This window comes from Perca flavescens, chromosome 6, assembly GCF_004354835.1.
Source record: "Perca flavescens isolate YP-PL-M2 chromosome 6, PFLA_1.0, whole genome shotgun sequence".
Taxonomy (NCBI): domain Eukaryota; kingdom Metazoa; phylum Chordata; class Actinopteri; order Perciformes; family Percidae; genus Perca; species Perca flavescens.
In genome coordinates this window covers 11,300,326-11,322,219 of record NC_041336.1, presented here as the reverse complement: position 1 = coordinate 11,322,219, position 21,894 = coordinate 11,300,326, and the positions used below count along the sequence as shown (strand labels likewise).

At 39.9% G+C, this 21,894-nt stretch overlaps 1 protein-coding gene across 8 annotated transcripts in view; it reads right to left on the bottom strand.

Moving 5' to 3' along the window:
• LOC114556704 (translation initiation factor IF-2-like) overlaps positions 1–21,894 on the bottom strand; it is a 126,944-nt gene that overhangs the window by 47,907 nt on the left and 57,143 nt on the right. For 7 of the 8 annotated variants that reach the window (XM_028579741.1, XM_028579735.1, XM_028579736.1 and 4 more), the window contains exon 4: positions 14,610–14,715. In XM_028579741.1, coding sequence (XP_028435542.1) covers positions 14,610–14,715 — 106 coding nt within the window. Of the gene's footprint in view, positions 1–7,328; positions 7,406–14,609; positions 14,716–21,894 lie in introns of those variants that run through there. The other variant, XM_028579742.1, reaches the window with a different exon arrangement.

Sequence of the window (21,894 nt, the reverse complement as noted above, 5' to 3'; positions counted from 1 at the left end):
GCTGTCCGTTATGTCACACCAGCCCACGAAGTATATCACTCAGAAAGACATTCCATATTACATAATCATTCCATTTACATATCGTTTTGCATAAAAGTCTCAGTGCATGGTGTTCGTTAAGTTCCCTGCGATATTATCTCAACATGCCAACTGTGAGCACACACAATCAAGAAAGAAGTGAAGGACAACTGATCACTGTCACTCAGGTGGTCAGAAGGTTCCGTCTGAAATATCAGAAATGTCTTTATCTTTAGCTGTTTTCTAATGTCAGAAAAACTCAATGTCGCTCCATCTGACTGTAACCACCCACCCAAACACCGGAGGAGGACCGATAACTCAACTGAGAAAGTCCTTGGATGTTCGAATGTAAAGCTCTGCCCTCGCAATGTTGTTTAAGACTACTCGATTCTAAGTTTTAGCCTTTGATGCTTAGGTGAATAAAGTTGTTCAGTAATGTTTACCGCAGCTAAGGGATACATCTAAAGTATTTCACAAAAATAATTCCATACCCCATGGCTAAATTTCCACTTCCACTACAACTCTCCTACAACAAGTCCCTCCTAGTTTATTTAGATAGTTAGACAGACACTCCAAAAAGGTGGACGGCACATTTATGGTGCAATTTTAAGGCAAGATGTCTCAGGTGGCTCCATTAATCAGTAGTTAATTCAAAACATAATTAAAAGCATACAACCATTTTATATTTGGCTGGTCCTACAACCAAAATGAAACCTTCAGGCAGATTCCAAATCAAAAAATTTTGACACACACACCCGCGCACACACACACGCGCGCGCGCAAACATACACACACACAGTAAAAGTCGAAGATGTAAGAAATAAAGATGCTAGATAATTCTTTGGGTACATTAATATTACATATAAACAGTTTGGTACTTTTGCTTTAACTTTCTCAAACCTGTGGAGAGTCCTTGGTGAAGAGGAACAAAGACAAAGACCAAAAACTGTACAATAAAAAGACATTGTCATTCTTTCTGACAGTTATCCGATAACTCATCATTTTATTCATTTAAGTCAAGTGACACCAAGCCTTTGATTCCAAGAAGCAACTCTCTATGATTTCCAGTATGATAATGAGTCATTGTTTGCATTTAGCTAAAACATGCAACTCAGTAAAGTAATCAGTACATATAAAACTGTTTAGCAAAGTGCAGCACTACTTAGACAGTCTATTGATCAAAGCCAGTGGACATGCAGCTTCGAAAAGTACTGCATACGTTTTCAGCAGGCCTCTGGGTCCACGTTCATCAAAAGCCGAACACAACAGAGTAGCAAACCATTTGCATTCATTTACAGTTCCAAAGGCAAGACAAGGAGATGACGCAGCAAATCTCTCTAAACACAAGCCCGGGCTTCTTAGGGCCAGATTTTCACTTTTCCCAGGGATTGAATCACAAGCTTTATAAACTGTCACCCTGCACAGTAACACTACTACTTCAGCTCACACTGGCGCAAAATGCCTCTATTGTCATAACATTCTAAATGAACTCTTATCGCAGAGCAAGACACTGAATCAGCTAATTATCCTGGTCTGTATCACATAGCGATAGACAGTAAATTTGTTTTTTAATCCAGCTTTTCTTCATGATAACAGTTTAATACTAAAAAGGCAGAAAAATATCTTTCGAAATGTCCCTGTGTGACTTTTCCTGGACCTACTTAATAAATCAATCAGGTTTTTCAGATTGTTGCGAAATCAGAATAAAAACTGAACAACTAGTTGCAGCCTGACAGTATTCCAGCCCTCACTAAGACCATTAAAATCTGTGACAGAGGGCTCAGCTCAGGTTGGTTGCTCTTTCTTGAGCTGATTTAACAAGAAAAGGATTTTGCAGATTGCTGGTTGTGGTAATTTTACTGCACATTATGATCACAGACGCAAAAGGTCAACTGTAGCGAAGCACTCGAAATCAGCGTTGAGTCTACATGTATGTAAGGCTCACTCATCAACAGAAATTTAGTAGTGAATTCTAGGTCAGAATACAGCACTGTGACTTCTGTCAGGTTAGCAGCATAGAGTTGGTGCACTGACAGACAGGATAGGATCCGACAATGGCATTTTGAGTGTCGTGCCTGCTTTGATATTTCATTCTGTAGGTACCACGTTTGTCATTTTCTTTTAAATCTCTGTTTTTGAAACAACACACAAACAGGAAGAAGCAACAACACATATGCACTCACAAACACATGCATCACTTTAAGGTGATACTGCAGCAACCCCTAAAACTAAAAGTATCAAACATGCACCCTCTGTAGGCTAGCAAGTTTGTAAGGTTTGTATTTTCCTTTTTCAATGGATTCGAGTGAAGACAAGTGCATCGCAGAGGGAAAAACAGATAACACATCCATACATCCAGCTGTGCAAAATTCTCAAACCAGCAAAATCCATTTAGGTGCTGGCTATACATTCATGCCTTAATAGTTTGGTCTGCAAATCTGCAAAATACGGCCTTCGCGTTGTGTTATTTCCCTTGAAGCTGCAAAGCTCAGACAGAAGTGGAATATTTTAGGTCTATTTTGGCAAAACAATGATCAGATGTGGGATGCAAGACAGTTAAGCAAGAATAATAAAACACTGGATCCACTTGAAAGGCTGTCATTGTTATGCATATTTAAAAAATAAATAAATAAAGGTTATCCCACACAGCTATAACTGCATCTGCTATGTAGAGCACAGGGAACTAGTTTAATAATCAGTTTCTGGACAGATTAGAGCAGAACAGTTTGCAAAGGAATTTATCTGGTCCTGCTGTTTGTGCTTTCTGACATCAGCATGATATCTGTAGACCGATGCTAGCTAGCGTTAGCTACCCAGCAGGTAGGGACAGACTGAACGTCTCGTTACCAGAGATTAGGGATGTAACAGTATGAAAATTTAACCTCACGGTTATAGTGACCAAAATTATCACTGTTTTCTGTATTATTGCATGTGTGTTCAATGTTCAGAAAGCACTGATAGGCCTACACAAGGAGAAATTGTTTCAAAAAGTGTAACAGTATTTATTATTTTACGAAATTATAGGAAATAGGCTTGTAAAAACTATTGAAATCTGGCTACTGAAACACTGGTCGGCTGTAGGGTGTCCGGTGAGAACTTGAACCAAAGATGTCTGACTTTGAGATCCAGGAAGATTTATTTACAACTCCAACATGAAGTTAACTATGAAGTTGAATCTGACGTTACATGTGAAGTTGGATGTGGTTCTGAAATATAAGCAAATAATAATGCACATTAATAAGCATCTGACTTACTATGAACATTATTTACCAAAACTAAATGTTATAGCCACCAGCATATAACAAGAAACAATAGTAAGAATAACATTAATTTCTCTGTAATAATTAACATAAATGTAACATATTGCTCAGTAACAAAAACTGAGAATAAGCCACATCTATTACAGCACACATAGCCATAATGGAGCAAACAGTGTAATACACCCTTAATAGCTAAGTACGTGGCTCCACAGCGCTAGTCTGTTTACTGGCATTGCATGTTGGTTGCTAGCAAATCTCCCTAACACACCCTGAATATTAACACGTGGCTGCACAAGTAATATTAAACAATCTGCACATCTATCAGCTATGCAATAAGAAACACAGCAACAGCAATATTATCAAGGCAATAATATATCTCTCTCACTCCAAATAAATGTAATGTTGTAACAAGGGCTAAACTTCCACATCGTAGCAGAACACTTATTGAAATATGAATACACGTAGCTTTAACATTTACACAGATAACGAGGCAGTAAAACCCATGATAGTTTAGCAAGCTACAGAATAGTTTTAACTTCCATTCTGGGCTACACCCATCACTTCAACAAGTCCGAAAACGGGAAAGGAATGATAAAGAAAAAAGTCTGTTTACAGTGGATGTCTCCTGTCTGAGCGCGAGGGATTGGCAGGAGATCAAAGCAATGACTCTCGTCACTGATTGGTCAATCATCTCAGGAGAGAGAGCAAGTGTTACTATAGCCTTTTTTACATGGCTGATAAATGTCCTGATCGCTGTCATCTCCTCCTTCAGTCATGATTCCAACTTCAAGAAACGCACTGTAGGCTACGCAGTGCGCCCGCGCGGCAACTTCAGGAGACTCGACTGAAGCTGAGAACAGGCGGTTTCCACACCGTGGTAATCCACCGTGATAATGATATTTTAAATGAAAACAGTAATTGTTATCAACATTTTTACCGTGGTTTACCGTTACACCGGTAATCGTTGCATCCCTGCCAGAGATGATACCTCGTCAACAAACTAAAACCGAAAGCTCATGTTAGTGTGCATGTCTTTTTTCTGTTTCTCCCTTTCATAAATGTTACAGTTAGATTCAATACAACAGAGCCAGGTAGCCACCACAAAAAGTCGCATAAATTGCCACTGGTGTGCATCCATCCATCCATCCATCCATCCATCCATCCATCTATCTATCATGCACAGATTGACCGGCCGGTGACCGGAATTTGTCGATTTTAACATCATCGGCCATGACCGGCGACCGGCCGGTCAGTCTGACGTATGCCGATTTTATGCCGGTCAAATTAACTCGGGCGCCACATGATTTACATCGCGCAACATCAGCACCACACGTGCACACGCACGGTTAATAAACGTAGCTTTAACATTTACACAGATAACGAGGCAGTAAAACCCATGACAGTGGGTTTACATCGCGCAACACATAATTTACATCGCCTAACATCACACGCAGGGTTTCCGCGCTATGCATGTATCAGTGGTGCACTGCCGCTCAATCAGCAGTTTATGAAATGTCATAAAGTCGTAATTATACACGGCTCTGCAGAGCTGTCTGCCCTACTGAACTCTGGCAAACAGTCAGCTGCTCTCGCTCCCCTCTGAGGCTGAAAAACTGGAACATGAAAAGAGACACGCTGTATTAAAAAAAAGAGACACGCTGTATTAACGTTACTGTTTAAAACACTTTCCAGGTTAGTGGGGATGCATACCGCTCAAAACCAACATTAAAAATGTAGTAATCTTCCCTCAGCGTTTAGTTTTGTTGCTAAACTGTGTGTAAAATGAGCGGTGACGTTAAATCATCTGTTTCAAGTAACGGCACTCTAGGGCACCGTCTATGTGCCGCATTGTTCCGAGGTAACCGTCGGTAGCCAACGTTAGCAGATAAGTGCATAACTCCTGTCTTAACCTCACTCCACTGGCTACCCATACAGGCAAGACTTTAAAATCCTTCGTTTAACCTACAAATCGCTGAATGGCCTTGCACCCTTATACCTAGCTGAACTGATTAACCCATATACCCCCGCACGACCACTCCGCTCCGTGGGTAGGCTACCAATCTTTTAGAAATTCCTAGGGTCAAAAAGATATCGGCAGGCCACCGTGCCTTTTCTTATCGAGCACCATACCTCTGGAATAACCTTCTGTTATATGTCAGAGAAGCCAGCTCTATCACCACTTTTAAATCAAAACTCAAAACATTTCTTTTTTTCAAACATTATGGACCATTATTATGACTTCCTCTTTACTCCTCTTTACCCTTGTACCACTTTATATTTTCACTTTTATGTACATATATACCCGAAATGATTTTTTGTATTTTAATCCTAACTTTTTACTGAATTCCATGTTGTACAGTCTTTTGAGACCATGTCTTATGGTGATATTGCACTTCAAATAAAAATGAATTGAATAAGCCAGTTGACAGCAACGGTAGTGTTCATATTTATGCACAATGACCCATAAAGCAAACCTTTTTCAGGTAACGTTACTGTTGACGTTCAAACAGGCCTGTGCGTGTGTTTTGAGAAATATCTTTATAATGCATTAAGACTATATTTATTTTATTTTTATATGTTATTTATATATTTTTTTATTGCCATTACCTGTTTTCCCTGTTTTCATACACACAGAAGTTTAGTTTGCTAAATATATCAAATTTATTTTGTTGGATATTGGATGTGAAAAGAAGGAAATGGTTCTTCCATAATGTTGCACTTTAGATGTGTGAGAATTTTCCACACCAGGAGTAATTTATATAGTTCTATTTTATAGCGATTGATTATCTATTCAAAAAATGTTCTATGTTCTATGCAAAATGTAAAATTTTCTATTAAAGAAAAGATAGAAAATAAATATTTGTGTGTGCTGTAAAGTGGTTAGAAAATATAAAATCGGAATCGGCCAAAAACTTTATCGGCAGGTCAAACTCAATGAAAAATCGGAATCGGCCTAGAAAATTGTAATTGGTTCATATATATATATATATATATATAAAATGAGGATTTAGTTTGTGACTCAATACAGCGGGCTTGAGTTTTTCTTTATGTTTTTGACTAAAAGTAACCTTTTTGTGCTTATAACTCGGTTTTCACAATGTAGACATTTTACACATCATGCAAAAACAGAGATTTAACTTAATTCAATGTGTCGCCAAGCCATAGGTCAAACCCAAGTCTACATGTATTCTGGGAAACAGAAAATTCAAAGAGTGAATAAGCCAATAATGCTATCTGATACAATGTGGTTGCTTTTTTTTGTACCTCATTCTCCCTAAGTTTGCCTTAAAAGACAGAAACCAAACTAATGCAGAGAAATCATCTATATTCTTATGTTTAAGTCTTTCTGGGATGACAGATTGGAATGACTCATGATACTCATCTCAAAACTAACAGTGGAAAGTCTAACACCTTTTTTCCCTTATGTGATATGTCTTTTCGTTCTTTTAATTTATAGTGTCATTGTTTTATCCTCCTCTTTTTTGGAGGGAACACGTAGCAGTGGGTGAGTTTGTTTTGTTTTATTTGGATCCCCATTAGCTTCAGCATAAGCTAAAAGCTATTCTTCATGGGGTCCTACAATCTGTCTTGTGACAATACAATTTACAACATTACATTAAAACACAATACACACACAGACATTATTTCACATTACGCTACATTTCACAAAATACAAATCATATTTAAAATGTACAGCTAACGCAATTAATGAGTGGATTGGGATGGTGTCAGGGAACAGGGTAAAGGCTGTGTGGTGAAATAGAATAAAAACTGCTGGATGGGGAGAATGACAGTATGGGTTAGGAGCAGGGGTGTCACGATACCAAAAATTCAGTAGTTGGTGCCAATACCAGTAAAATAACACAATTGTTGATGCCAATTTCGATACCACGGTCAAAAAAAAAAAAAAAAAAAAAAAAAGGATCTTCTAAAATTCCATGTACTTGAACTTGAAACATGAACTTCTTTATTAAAATATTTGAAAAATATCAAAATGTCATAACAAGACATACAAAACATGTGCAATAGAGCATAGAACAACATAATAAAGTGCAATTAATGGTCATAGTGCAACAACTATTGCCCCCAGACACATTCCAGACTTCCAGGCATCTTTTCAAAAGGTACTGTGCAAAACAAAACAGTGGATTTAGCAGTGCAGCCATTCAGCTAACAAGATAAACATGGTTTTGGCAAAATTGCATAATTTTTCACAGCATTTCACACCTTTTCTTGGCTAGTTCAAGGTTTTTCACAGAGGACAACTAACATGTCAACATGGTCTTAGGTAAGTCGGGAACTTCTTGGACTGACAATGATTCCTGAGACACTGAAGACTGTTTCGGAAGCACAGCTTGAAGCCACAATGCAGAGATACCTCCTTACAAATTCTGCAAGTTGAGGTATTGTGCCTCCATCCATTCCACCAGATGAGAGGGCTTAGAATTACGGTAGGAACCGCTAAAAACACAACAATCTCGCCGTCCTCTTCACACGCCAGACACACTTTATTGGCTTAGAATTAAGGCAACAATCGCTAAACACACTGCAAACTCACAGTCCCCTCTTTCCAATTTACAGTCCCCCTGTCTTGGTTTCAAATAACTCACCGTTGTCGGCTACGGCCGCTGAACAGGCCACACGTTGTAAACAGCCGTGGCCGCTTGCCTGGTCCTCCGGTAACGTTAGCAGGGTTAGCATGGCAGCGTTAGCCAGGACCAGTTGGGATCACTTTACTGGCTGTGTCTCAATTGTATTGCGAATTACCAACTCGGGCACTCTAGCTATACAATTCAATGTGAGTACACAAATGTTGAAATGACATAAAATGCCCGTCCCTTGTAGCCGTGATAAATTAGCCTGAAGCTAATGCTTACCTGTTCAGGAGGGAAAAAATAGCCAACTCGGCGTCCTTTTGGGCTCTAAGCTATCTCCATCTTTCCAATACATCTCCAATATTTACCCGGGGTTTGTAACCTCTTTGTTCACACAACGGTTAGAAACATGCAGTTTTTTAGGTCAGGTAGAATCTATCTCTGGTGACTCTTGTTCATATTTTTTTGAAAGATAGGTCCCTGGAACACTCTGAAGCGTATACTGCTCCCATCAGTTCAAGAAGAGGCGCAGCACCGATGCTGCTAACACTGGCATCAGCGCTCACGGTGCTTACGGTGCTTCAAATAAATGGGCATCGTCGGCGTTTTGTCATTTTAGAACCGAAAGGTATCGCAAGTATCGGTTCTCGTGACATCCCTAGTTAGGAGGAGGTTCAAAATCTAGCATCCATGCTGATAATGTATAATTTATATATAAAATCTTGAACAAATTCTAAAAGCAAACAATGAAAAAAGGTGCAGTATGCTCAGAATGCAGAACCCCTGCAGAAATACACCAACAGATTGTATGAAGGTCACACATTGTAAAAGGCACTGGAACAAATGCTCAGTTGAGCCTGCTTTATCACAATTGTCTGCTAAGCTGAGGTGGCTGAAGGAATAAGTGAGATCTACAAGGACAAACTGAGGAGAAGTCCAGTATGCTTAAACCACTGTTAACAACCAATCAGCTTGGTAGTGCTGCAATTTTTTTTTCTCCCTGTGGCTAAGTCATTCAGATAATAAGGTTCCTCTTATAACAGAGCAGACTTAGATGAAGTCAATTTACAACTTGAACACAAAACATTAAAGGCCAAATTCATTAGTGGGGATTATCACATCACTTTCTGGAGAGGTTAATGAGGGAGAAAGGGAGGAGAATGTGAATGCTTTCTTTTTGTTTGCCCACTGAGGATCTAATGCCAACAACTTGTATTGAAAAATGAAGGACTGTAAGATAGGATCTCATAATCCTATGGAAATAGTTGGAAAGTGTCCTCAACTCACATCCAGCTGTCCTGATCCTCATGTTACAATACAGTTGGCCATATAACCAATAAAGGGAAAAGAGACAGAAGGACTGTCCTCATTTTATGACAATATCTATTGTTGTACTGTAAAATATTCTGCAGGAGGGATGTCACGATACCAAACATCTAGTATTCGGTACTCGACTCACATCGGGTAGTGACAGGAATGTAGTAAGTAGGTGGTTCAAGGCTATTTTATTCACATTAAACAGTGAATAAGTTTTTCTTTTCTTAAATAGAAATGATGCAGAGTAATTAATAAATTAGTCATGACAATAAAAGTTTGCTATGTTAATGTAATATAATGTAACGTTACCTAGCTTGTTTAACAGCTTGTTGGATAGAAATGCACCCACTGCAACGAACGTTAACAAACCTAATATTTATGTGGCGGACGCAAGATCATTTATAATATGACCGTGTGGTGAACCTATGAACCGGACTCATATTTAGACATCTGATGTTAAAGATTTGTGTTGTTGTTGCCCAGATAAAATGACAGAGAAAAGAAAAACAGACATAAGATCCTTTTTCAGTACACCAAAACGCCAAGTAAGTACAATCAGTCCTCATATCACAACAATTTGGTAACATCTTTATAAGAAGAAGAACAGGCAAAGATAGAACTGAGGAACAGGGAGACCAGGGACAGTCAGGTGGAGAGTTTCAGGTAAGTGTGTTGAGCTTAGTTCATATTTTGTGTGGCTGTCAGGGTTAGCAGATGAGCTTTACCAGTGGCTCACTAATTTACATTATGATCAGCTAATTTAACAAGTGTACAAAAGCATTGTATTTCTTTTATATGGGGACACTTTTTCAAAATAAGTCATTGTGTTTGAAGGTATTTTGTGGCTTGATCGTAAACAACTTCAAAATAAATAAATGGTTTTAAAGAAGAATATTTTTGGTCTATTTAGTCAGCTTTTTCATTGAATCAAGAAAAACTGAAAAGAAGGATAATGGTACAGTCTCCATGCTATACTAATGATAGTATTAAAGGAACACGCCGACTTATTGGGAATTTAGCTTATTCACCGTAACCCCCAGAGTAAGACAAGTCGATACATACCCTTCTCATCTCCGTGCGTGCTGTAATGCTGTCTGACGGCTCCAGCGGCATCAGGCCAGCACAGAGCATCAGGTGAATGGTTCCAGTAATCTTACTGCTCCGAATAAGTGACAAAATAACCCCAACATGTTCCTATTTACATGTTGTGATTTATAGAGTCACAGCGTGTACAAAAAACAACGTAACATGAGACATAGCCGTCTTCTAACTGTAAACAAACCGGGAACTATATTCTCAGGCGGAAGAATATAGTACTTGGGCGGAGTGATATGCTCGCAGCAAACATGTCTGAGAATATAGTTCCCGGTTTGTTTACTGTTAGAAAATGGCTGTGTCTCATGTTATGTTGTTTTTTGTACACGCTGTGACTATACAAATAACAACATGTAAATAGGAACATGTTGGCGTTATTTTGTCACTTTTGTCACAATTGGGAGCAGTAGGCTAGTTGGAACCAGTTACCTGCAGGATCTGTGCTGGGCTAAGCTAATGCTGGAACAGTCAGGCAGCGTTACATCATGCACGGAGATGAGAAGGGTATGTATCAACTTGGCTAACTCTGGGGGTTACGCTGAATAAGCTAAATTCCCAATAAGTCGGCGTGTTCCTTTAAGGCTTTCCTCTGTGTACACAGGTATTGTTGTGGCTGTATTATTTGTGTCCCCTTCAAAAGTTGCTCTTCAGAAATGTTATGTTTATTGTCCCTCCCAACTGTGGGATCAGATTTAAGCCCATGACGAAACCGTCAGTCTCCTGGACCCCACAGCCCGTTGCTTTGAAGCATGGCATCACCACACAGCCAGCGTACGGTACCGTCTTTCATGAGTTCACCCGGAACACCCAGACAGCAAGCATGTTTAGTTACGTCTGTTTCTCTCTGCCGCTGTTGTTTTTCACAAAAAACTGGGCTGGTTAACGTTAACTGATGTTATAGAGGTTCGTTAAAACAAGCGCTATCAGAGCACACGTTAGGTTGTGATAGACAACGGCAGAAAGAAATAGATTCATTTGCGGTTTGGGAGTTCTAGGTGAAGTCGTGAAAGCCGCCGCCGTAGATGTACGGTAAAGCCAGAAGCTGAATGCGGTCAAGCCGTACAGGGAGATGAGGGGCCATTCACTGTTTTTCCGTGCTGGTCGGTGTTCTTCTTCAGCATTTAGCAGCAGTCTAGAACAATTTTAACGTTAGGCCTATATACTGCCCCCGTCAGGTCCGGAAAGATTGCATTGCCCGGCACCTGGAAAAATGAGTACCGACACATTTTTAGAATTTTGGTAGCGAGTTGGTACGGAAGTATCGGCCACAACTCTTTGCCAAAAAAAAGTTATGTGTTTATGCTTAAAAAAAAACTTAAATATCAGTCAATTCATCATTATCAGATGAATGTTAAATATGGAATCACCCTCAGAAATCCATTATCAGTTCGACTGTAATCTCAATGCAATGCTATCCATTGTATACCTGAACTGAAGCACTATCACAAACGTAATGTGACATCTACATTTTTATCACTAAAGTAGAGTAATCCTAAGTACTAAGGTAGTCATTTTGTAATATAATTAATTCTTAGTAGTTTGCAACCAAACATAAAATACAAGAGGAAGAAATAAGTTTTTGTCTAGCCAAGAAAAGTCATTTCCCCCTGTCACAATCATGATAGGTTAATTAAGCCTTATATTTGCATAAAATGCTTATGCTGCACTGTAATTATCCAGCTAAATTAATGTCTCCATTATGCGATAATTGCCTCCTCAACTTAAAATGTTTTTTGGAACCTTTAAAGGTACAGAGAAGTGAAAGAAAGAGCAAAATCAATGCATCTGCATCGCTTGATGTGTTATGACAGCGACAGTGAAGTGAGAGTGAAAAAACCTATTGAGGCATTATGTTTTTGACTAATCGCATATTGAATGTGGAGCCCAATATCTTCCATCTGAGTGTGTCACTATATCAGGAATCCAGCTGGGATTGTTGTCAAATGTCTCCATTCATCAATATCTTGTGAAAAATGCAGGCTTTTACCCCTCTGATGAATAATGAATCAAGGGTGACGTAGTAATGTTGTCACAAACACACAGACGAGTGTTTGGCAGCTGCAGTAGCTGCAGTTTAATCTTCTCTCAGAACATGGAAATATTCTGAACGGACAGAATTTAAATCTATTGATGACAACGAGGCCATGTCTTTTAATTTGGTGAAAGACACAATTCATTCATTATTTTGGAAAGGAATGAATGGTCCTAAATGTTTCCAAAACATGCTCAATGGAAGCCTAACCCTCTTGGAATTTAGAAGTATATGAATAGCCTCAATGCACACTGAATCAAATTATCTAAATAAAGACAGACAGATATAGCAGCCTGAGACTCACCACTCCACCTCACCCTTCTAAGTTGTTGTACAATTAAACAAAGAAGATATAAAGTGTTAATTACTTCCTGAGGTGCTGATATGCAGATTTTATTACAGGATCTGGAAAGATGAGATCTGGAGCACACAGCTATATTTTAAGAAGATGCAGCAAAGGTTCAACATAAAGCATGCAGATATTGATGCCTCTGAAAAAGAGCCAGGCTAGCAGTTCTCTGTTTCCAGTCTGTGCTAAATTAAGCTAACCATTTACTTAAGGTAGCTTTATATTTTGCATACATATATGAGACTGGTATCAATCTCCTCATCTAATTCTTGGCAATAAAGCAAATGGGTGTTTTTTTTCCAAAATGTCAAACAAAGTGAGCCCAAGCTGGCACAGGGCACTAACATTTTGGGCTTTATTAGTCAATCTGTTTACTTATTGATTCATTCATTTGCTGAGAACAAACCAACTTTTCCAACAATGCTCCTAATACAGATACTAATATTGAAAATGAGAAAGTGCCCACAGTGTGATCGGTTGGCCACTGTGCAGCACCAGTGCAGCACATACCTCCAATTAGACTGCACCTTAAATGTGACAGAAATCCACAATTTGCACTACTCCATAAAAGGACATTTGATACAATTAGTTTTCATACAATGACTTAAACTATCTTGATGCACATTAAACACCTCTTCACACTGAATTAGTAACGTCACTGAACCTTCATCAGCTTAATGTTATATGTCAGGTATTGTATAGAACAGCTCATGTAGCTACATGTAGACTAATCTCTAACTGTGGCCTTATGACAACCTCCATTTACATTTTTGTTGATCTGATAATTACTAATTGCCTGGGGCGCATTAATCTCTTGTGGCTCTTTGGGAGCTGTCACCACAGATGGTCCATAATGGTGTCATTGCATTATAGCCTGTAGCTTAGCATGCTAACATATGCATTTACAATACACTTGGCTATGATCTGGCATTGCTGTGTCAGCACATGTCAACTGATGTGTCAGTGCTTGACTGCTTCGAGTGCAGAGAGCCACTCATATGAAAACTGAGGGGAATATTTATCCAGTTGACTCAGCACAACTGCTGAGGTGGCAGCAATGGCAGAATCATAGACGGAGGACGTCGCAAGGGAGGCCCTTAAAATAGCTGAGTGAGACGGAGAGGTGGAGGGTGAAGGAAGAGGGAGAAACTGAGCGGGACATTTGTAAAGGGCCCAGAGAGACTGAGTCAGGCAAAACAAACCGAGGAAGGCAGCTAGAGGGTCAGTTTCACAGAGTCAGAGGAGAGTTTGAGAAGACAATACAGCCATATAAAAGCAGAGAGGAAAATGAGAAAGAAGAGTGAGAAAATAAAACTTTTTTATAGATTGAGGAGGAAATAAAGAGACAGAGAACTCAAAAGATAATTTGCATGATTATCAAGGTACCAATACATTAATTAGATTTCAAAGCAAGATAACTGATCAATCACCCATCCTCACAAAAGAATGGCTCGGTAGAAAGAAAACAGCTGCTGTAAGCCCGTGTCAGATGGGAGGCTTTTATATCTCCGCTCAGATGCAGAGCACTGCTGTGAGCTTTGCTACTGTAGTAACACAGAAAGTAATGGCTCAAAGGATGCAAAGAGCTTTACATCATTGCCGTTGCTATGCAACTGTCCTATTATTATAAGCAAGCTGACCGAAAGTAATACAGGTGATTTATTTTTGATTTATTTTTTTTATCAAAATAGACAAGAAGGAAGAAAAATTGAAATAAAGTTGAGACACATCCAGGGCATCACCCAAAATATGTTCTGTAAAGTCAAGCACATACTTCAGGCTGGCATGTTCAAGAGTGTCCTAAATGTATTTAATGGGATTTGACATCATTTGATTTTTATTATTTTTTTAAAGTGAGACAAAAAAGAAAATAACTGTTGGTTGGACCTTGATTAGAACACTTTTGATTTAAAGTAAAGCCGTTTAAAGGTTAGTCTGCTCACCCATCTCGGGATGGTGCCTTCCCTCAACAGGAACGCTGACTGTCCGCCGCAGTAGCTTGTTCCTGTGAGACTCTGAGCGCCTCTCGCGCATCAGCAAAGGGTGTACCTGCACCGAGAGAGAGAGAGAGAGAGAGAGAGAGAGAGAGAGAGAGAGAGCACAAGGTTAGTACACAAACACACACTCCTGACTGTACAAATTATGAACACACAAGATAAACTCTTTGTCCTTCACTTATTTCTCACAGAAAACACTGTGTTCACACTGTGATGATTAAAAGAAATGCAATACTGCTAGACTAATAGTTATAGAAAACAGCTGAGCTAAGCTAACTTAGCATTTTATGGTCAGAAGACTTTTTTTAAAATCTTTTTTAGAACAGACTGAAATTATTAAAGGTCCCATGGCATGACAATTTCACTTCATGAGGTTTTTTAACATTAATATGCATTCCCCCAGCCTGCCTATGGTCCCCCAGTGGCTAAAAATGATAGGTGTAAACCGAGCCCTGGGTATCCTGCTCTGCTCAGATGGGCCGATCTGGAATCTTCTTCTTATGAGGTCATAAGGAGCAAGGTTACACACCCACCCCCACCCTCCACCTTGCCCCCCCCCCTCTCTCCTCCTCAATAGCTACAGACACAGAAATGGCACATACTAAGGAAAGCTCATTGTGGGACTGGCTCTAGTGGCTGTAATTCTGCACCAAGGCTGAATTTCGGGAAAGAGACTTCAGATACAGTATTAGGGGACCACTAAGGCCTATATAAAAGAGACTTCAGATACAGTATTAGGGGACCACTAAGGTCTATATAAAAGAGACTTCAGATACAGTATTAGGGGACCACTAAGGTCTATATAAAAGAGACTTCAGATACAGTATTAGGGGACCACTAAGGTCTATATAAAAGAGACTTCAGATACAGTATTAGGGGACCACTAAGGTCTATATAAAAGAGACTTCAGATACAGTATTAGGGGACCACTAAGGTCTATATAAAAGAGACTTCAGATACAGTATTAGGGGACCACTAAAGTCTATATAATAGAGACTTCAGATACAGTATTAGGGGACCACTAAGGTCTATATAATAGAGACTTCAGATACAGTATTAGGGGACCACTAAGGTCTATATAATAGAGACTTCAGATACAGTATTAGGGGACCACTAAGGTCTATATAAAAGAGACTTCAGATAGATACAGTATTAGGGGACCACTAAGGTCTATATAAAAGAGACTTCAGATACAGTATTAGGGGACCACTAAGGTCTATATAAAAGAGACTTCAGATACAGTATTAGGGGACCACTAAGGTCTATATAAAGCATCCAAAGAGCAGCATGTCATGGGACCTTTAAAATGACTCGTAGCAAACAGACAACCAAATGCCAAAGAGATGTACAATAGGTGCCAGTCAGAATCCCAAAATCATGAATGAACTGAACTAAAACCTTTGATCAAAGCAAATACCAGTAGCAATCAAGTAGATCAAATGTATCCAATAAATATATTCCAAGTTAATGTGGGGTCACATGCAACCCACAGGCTACCAGTTACATCATATTCTTCAAAGTCGTTGCACATCATTCAACAAAAGTAAAAGCAAGAATGGCTTATCTGGTAAGAGACACAGCTAGCATTCAAAATACTCCACAGCTAATGTATGCATTATATGATACATTATGTCTGATCTGGAGGAATAGAAAATTGAAAGAGAAAATATATATATCGAAAGATAACCCCACATTTTACAGCTCCGCTACATTTGGCCCCACAGTCCCTGAATTCATAAAAAGTGAGACTTGAGGGAAAACAAATGGGAGGAGGTGCCACACTAATCGGAAACACTGGTAGTTTGGAAACACAGTCACACTCAGAACATACAGCATATACTGTAAAGTACAGACCTATAAATCTTGACTGAACACCAAAGCTGTTGGCACTGGGCCCCAGAACACCAAGAAATACACAAAGAAAAAGTTTCCTTTCAAAATAACACACTGTGATGCGACTGACAGATGAGAGCTGGGCTGTTGTATTAAACTGCATTAGTTTTAGCTAGGTGTGCCTCATAAACGCGTTAAGCTTCTTTTATCCCACATCTTATTATCCCATATTTATTCCAGCACCCTTTGAACTCTGCATCATTGCACTACTGTATAACTGTTTACAAATGTCATTGTGTTGTTTATACACACACACACACACACACACACACACACACACACACACACACACACACCTCTACATAGTAGGCATCCTAGTATTAAGCCATAGGTCTATTTCGGTGTATGTACATTGACAGCAACAAAAAGCTGGAGTCAAATGTATTGTATGTGTACGTACTTGTTCATTAAAGCTGATTTTGATTCTGGTTTTAGCTGATTGGTTTTATGGCCAGTTGCTGTTATCAACCTGCTTTTCGGCAGCAGCAGCAGCAGCAGCATCAGGCAGCTGCTTTCAGCAAACAATGCCAGATAAACACACTGTACGCGACAGCACCAAACGGCAGCAGACAAGATAGAGAAGAGAGTCCATCTGAAGCAATTTAAAAACCCTGATATCTTTGGCTCAGGAGTTTGTTAAAACAAAAACAGATATAAAAGGAGAGTTAATATTGGACTCTTCGGGTGAACAAAATACATGTAAATGTTGTTCCATGTCTGATTGATGTGTCAATAGCAAATTCTGTGTGTAGCTGCAACAAATGAAGCTTAGTGAAAGTTCAATCGGGAAGACTCCCTTTACCCACTCGTTCATTCATCCGACTTCTACTTTGTGGGCGTTCACTCTAAGAGGTCCAACCAGATCTCACCACAATCTCTCTTAGTCAATCATATCCTTGCTGTCTTTAAAACCGTTCTCCTCTCTGCTGCTGTCAGCTGTCATTTCAGAACAAACGGATGCGACCCTCCTTCGCCCCTTCACCTCCAATTTTCATCATATCAACGCCCAGTCCTGCTCCACATTTCATCATCCAGATCGTCAGCAACTCTCTTCACCACCAGCACTACCAGTGTCTAGAGCCCAGGGTGGAAATATCTCACCATCACTACCCCCCTGAATATCCCACGTCACGATGGGGTCTAATCGCCAAATACTCTTCTCAAATTCTTTTTATCATGCATTGAATACATATTGATTGTTCACTCTAAATTAAATCTCCCGATTGAACTTTATAACGTGATAACACACACTCCCTACATCACTTCATTAGGTACACATACTGTATGCAATCCAGTACAACAGCTCTGCCACATATTCTGCCTTTCCGAAGCTTATAATGCTCACTTTTTTGTAGGGCTGGATATTGTTCAAAATCTTTCGATCCGGTGCCAATATCGATACCTCAGTTTCGATGCCGGTTTTAAAATCCATTTCAACATCAACAAAAACACATTAAACACAAAGCTTTTATTTTCCACTTTAATTGTGAATCAAAACAGTTATCAAAATTAAAAGATTCTGGGAAAGCTGCTCACTCAGAGCAACATTATTAAACGTGCCTTGCTTTGCAAGCTCAGCCTGGCAGTCAGTCATCAGGGCAGAGAAACCACCGTTCTGCCTGCTTGTCTAAGAGGAAGTGTAACGTCAACAGCACCGCGACCGCTTTCGCCTCAATATTAATATCATATCACAGCAAACGCTGTCTGTGTGAAGTTTTGAAAAACTTTAACCACACTTGAAACCAACCGTGACTCACTGTGAATTCAACAAAACTGCAGACAGTTTACTCCATCCACACCTCTCTGTGTGTGTGTGTGTGTGTGTGTGTGTGTGTGTGTGTGTGTGTGTGTGTGTGTGTGTGTGTGTGTGTGTGTGTGTGTGTCGGTCGGAGATCAATATGCAGAGAGGACAGATAAGCTTGCGCTTACGCGCTCAGATGCTTTTGGAACCAAAATTTGGCACCGAAAGACAAATCATTTTTCGATACTCATTTTTCCGGTACCATAAAAGTATCGCCGTTCGGTACCCAGCCCTAGTTTTTTGTTCATACTTTACGATATATGTTAATTGCTGAGGTTGTAGTTAGTTGTGGTGTTGCCCTGGACTGCATTATCTTGAAATGTGTTTCTAATTTCCTTCCCCCTCATGTTTTTAAATGCATTGTGCAAAACATTAGAAACACCTCTCAATATAATGAAGTCCAGTTCGACACCAGTTTGAAAAACTATAACCTCAGTATTAAATTACTTTTTATAAAGCTAGAATTCAAGTGTTGGATTACATTAGATTTTCTAGGTGTACCTAATAAAAAATGGCCACTGAGTGTATATGTTAATTATGTGTTTTTCAGTTTGTTGTGGTGTTCTTCGGCACCCAAATGGCCAAAGAAAATCAATTATTGCAGCTTTAACAAATGCTGAATAATGAAACATAGATATAGGTGTAGTTTGGAAGTGGAATTGCAGTCACTGCCCTCTTTGTATCCTTACTGACATGATGTCAAAGCGTCAGTGGAAATAGCAGCCTTGCATTTGTTCTCATGCAACACAGCTGTGCATCAGAGTAGGTCCTATTGAGACTAGCGTCTAACAGAAATGCAACATCGGGACATAAAAGAGCTGGTGTGAACACAGAGAGCCAGTGTTAGAACGTGTGGATAACTGCAGAGAGCAGTGCAGGATAGTGCAGCCTGGGGGGCTTTGGGGCGAAGCCAACAACAGTGAAGGACACTGGCAGGTCACACTGAGCCATATGTCCCACAAGACAGCCGAGTGCCACTCAATTTAAAGGGCCTCTGCTAAGATAAAAACATGCCGGAGTGTTTTTTTTTTTTTTTTGGGGGGGTGCCTGAATCTTGCAAATGTGTGTCCATCAAAGCGAGAGGGCCACATAAAAAATTGAATGCAGACACTGCTCCACTTCAAGCTGCTAGTAGCTTTTACTGCTACGCTACAGCTGTATCACATCTGACATATGAACACAAACACGTAATCTAGTTAGACCGCTAAAGCAGAAGATGCTTCACATCACAGCATCAGGATTCAGTTAATATGAGTCTCTATATCCAACTCAATCAGGAACAAGCACCATAAATCAACTGCCTTTTATGATTACCCTCCACTTTGCTGCTTGTGCAACCAAAGTACATAAAACGACATAGTAATGCAGTTCTTTCTTGGAACCAACATATTGCTTGTTGTGATGAGATTACAGTACAAACTGCTAGATGAAAAATATATGAAGCTACATCCATTCTTTATGAGTTCAGTGTGAGAATGCAGAAAGTATGTATGTTAATTTACTGTACTGAGTTTCACTTTAGTTGTGGCAATTACACCATGGTAGGCCACTTACAAAGTTTTGTATCTGTCTGTCCTCTAGTTATAGCATGTTGTGACAATGTCCTCACCATGAATTGGCTCTACAGCGGGCAACATGTGTAAAGTTAAAGTGAGACTTGTTAAGTTAACGTGTTTTTATCAAATGCACGGAGGCAACGTACTTGGACGACTGCCTCCTGGCTGCGGGCTCGCAGCAGGAGGCTCCTGCACATACCAAACACCTAATGTCATTGCTGGGTTTCAAGTTCAACTTAAAGAAAAGTGTACTGACTCCTACCTAATCAATACATTTTATCGAAGCTAAGTGGCGTGTGTTTGTAGACTGGTGCACGTCTACTGGGGAAATGCCCTTTCAGTGCTCAGTAGGGACTGTGTTGACGTTCCTACAAACTCTCCTGGATAAGGGAAAAGCGTTCTCCACGATAAAAGTATACCTGGCCGCATGTCATGTGGGTTTACGGTAACACGGTGGGATAACATCCCCCGGTCTGCCGTTTCATGCGCAGAGCGCGGTGCTTACGCCCGGTGTCAAAATCATTGTCTCCCGGATGGGATTTGGCACTGGTGTTGGAAGCTTTATCGGGACCACCGTTCGAAACCTTATTGGAGATGGGTGTGAAAATGCTTTCACTTAAGACAGCACTGCTTTTGGCGTTAACTTCAGCCAAGCGGGTTGGTGATTTACACACCTTATCAGTGCATCCATTGTGTATACAGTTCGGGCCAGGGGATTCTAAAGTCTAATTACGCCCGAACCTGGCATACATTCGTAAGGTCATGGACTCGTCCTATTGGGGCCTTTCCTTGGAGCTTAGTGCTTTCTATCCACCACCGTTCGCATCGGAGGAACAGGGGCAGCTGCATATATTAAGTCCTGTGCGCGCTCTGAGAGCGTACCTGACTATGACACTATCATTCAGGAAAGCGGATCAGCTGCTTGTTTCGTGGTCTTGACCTCACAAGAGTAAGCCTATCACAAAGCAGCGTCTATCACCATGGATTTTGGCGGCAATCACCTTGGCCTATTCGTCTAAAGGGCTTGAATCTCCTGTTGGTCTGGGGAATTGTCACATTGTGAGCCTAATTTAAAGGGGTGTCAATACAGGAGGTGTGTGCGGCCGCTTGCTGGTCGTCCCCAACAACGTTCATGAGGTTTAACATAATGAGGAGTCATCGTGGACACAGAATACGTTAGTATGATTGAAAAAGTCAAATATCACCGAGGTTGGCTTGTCCAACTATACAGGAGTAAACATATCCCATATGTGAGATACCGAACGAATGCTTGAAAGAGAACTTAAGGTTATGACCGTCACACCGGTTCTCTGATAGCATGAGAGAAGTATCTCACCATATATTATTTATCACATTTCTCTTTGTTTGATTTCAATAAAAGTAAAGTTGGGCTTTGCTGTTGGCTTCACGACTCATTTTTGAAAAAGAAAAAAAAAGAGAGATTCGTGCTACCGCAGCAGCCGCACTGAACTGCAGGCTGGAGATGGGTCTCAGATAGAGGGAGTAAGAGCGGCGGTGCCGAGAGACAACACAACTTTTTTCTTTTTCTTTTTTTCCCCCCCCAATACGTTTATGTTCCAACGCAAGGTTTTTGCCTGCAAAACTCCACTACCGCTCTCCAAAAGACATACTAGTGAATAATCCGGGCACCCACGCACTGTGCGGAAATGAACTATACCGCTCCACTCTGCTGTTGTTGAAGCTGCCTGTGAAAATCCTAGTTTTATACAGTCTATGGTGAAAACCATATTATTTATAATAATTTATAATAATTTTGGTAGATTGTGTAGATTGGTTGTAGTACATGTCCTTATTTATCTGTCATTTTAATTTTATATATAAATGTATGTATGTATGTATGTATGTATATACAGTACAGGCCAAAAGTTTGGACACACCTCATTCAATGTGTTTCTTTATTTTCATGACTATTTACATTGTAGATTCTCACTGAAGGGATCAAAACTATGAATGAACACAT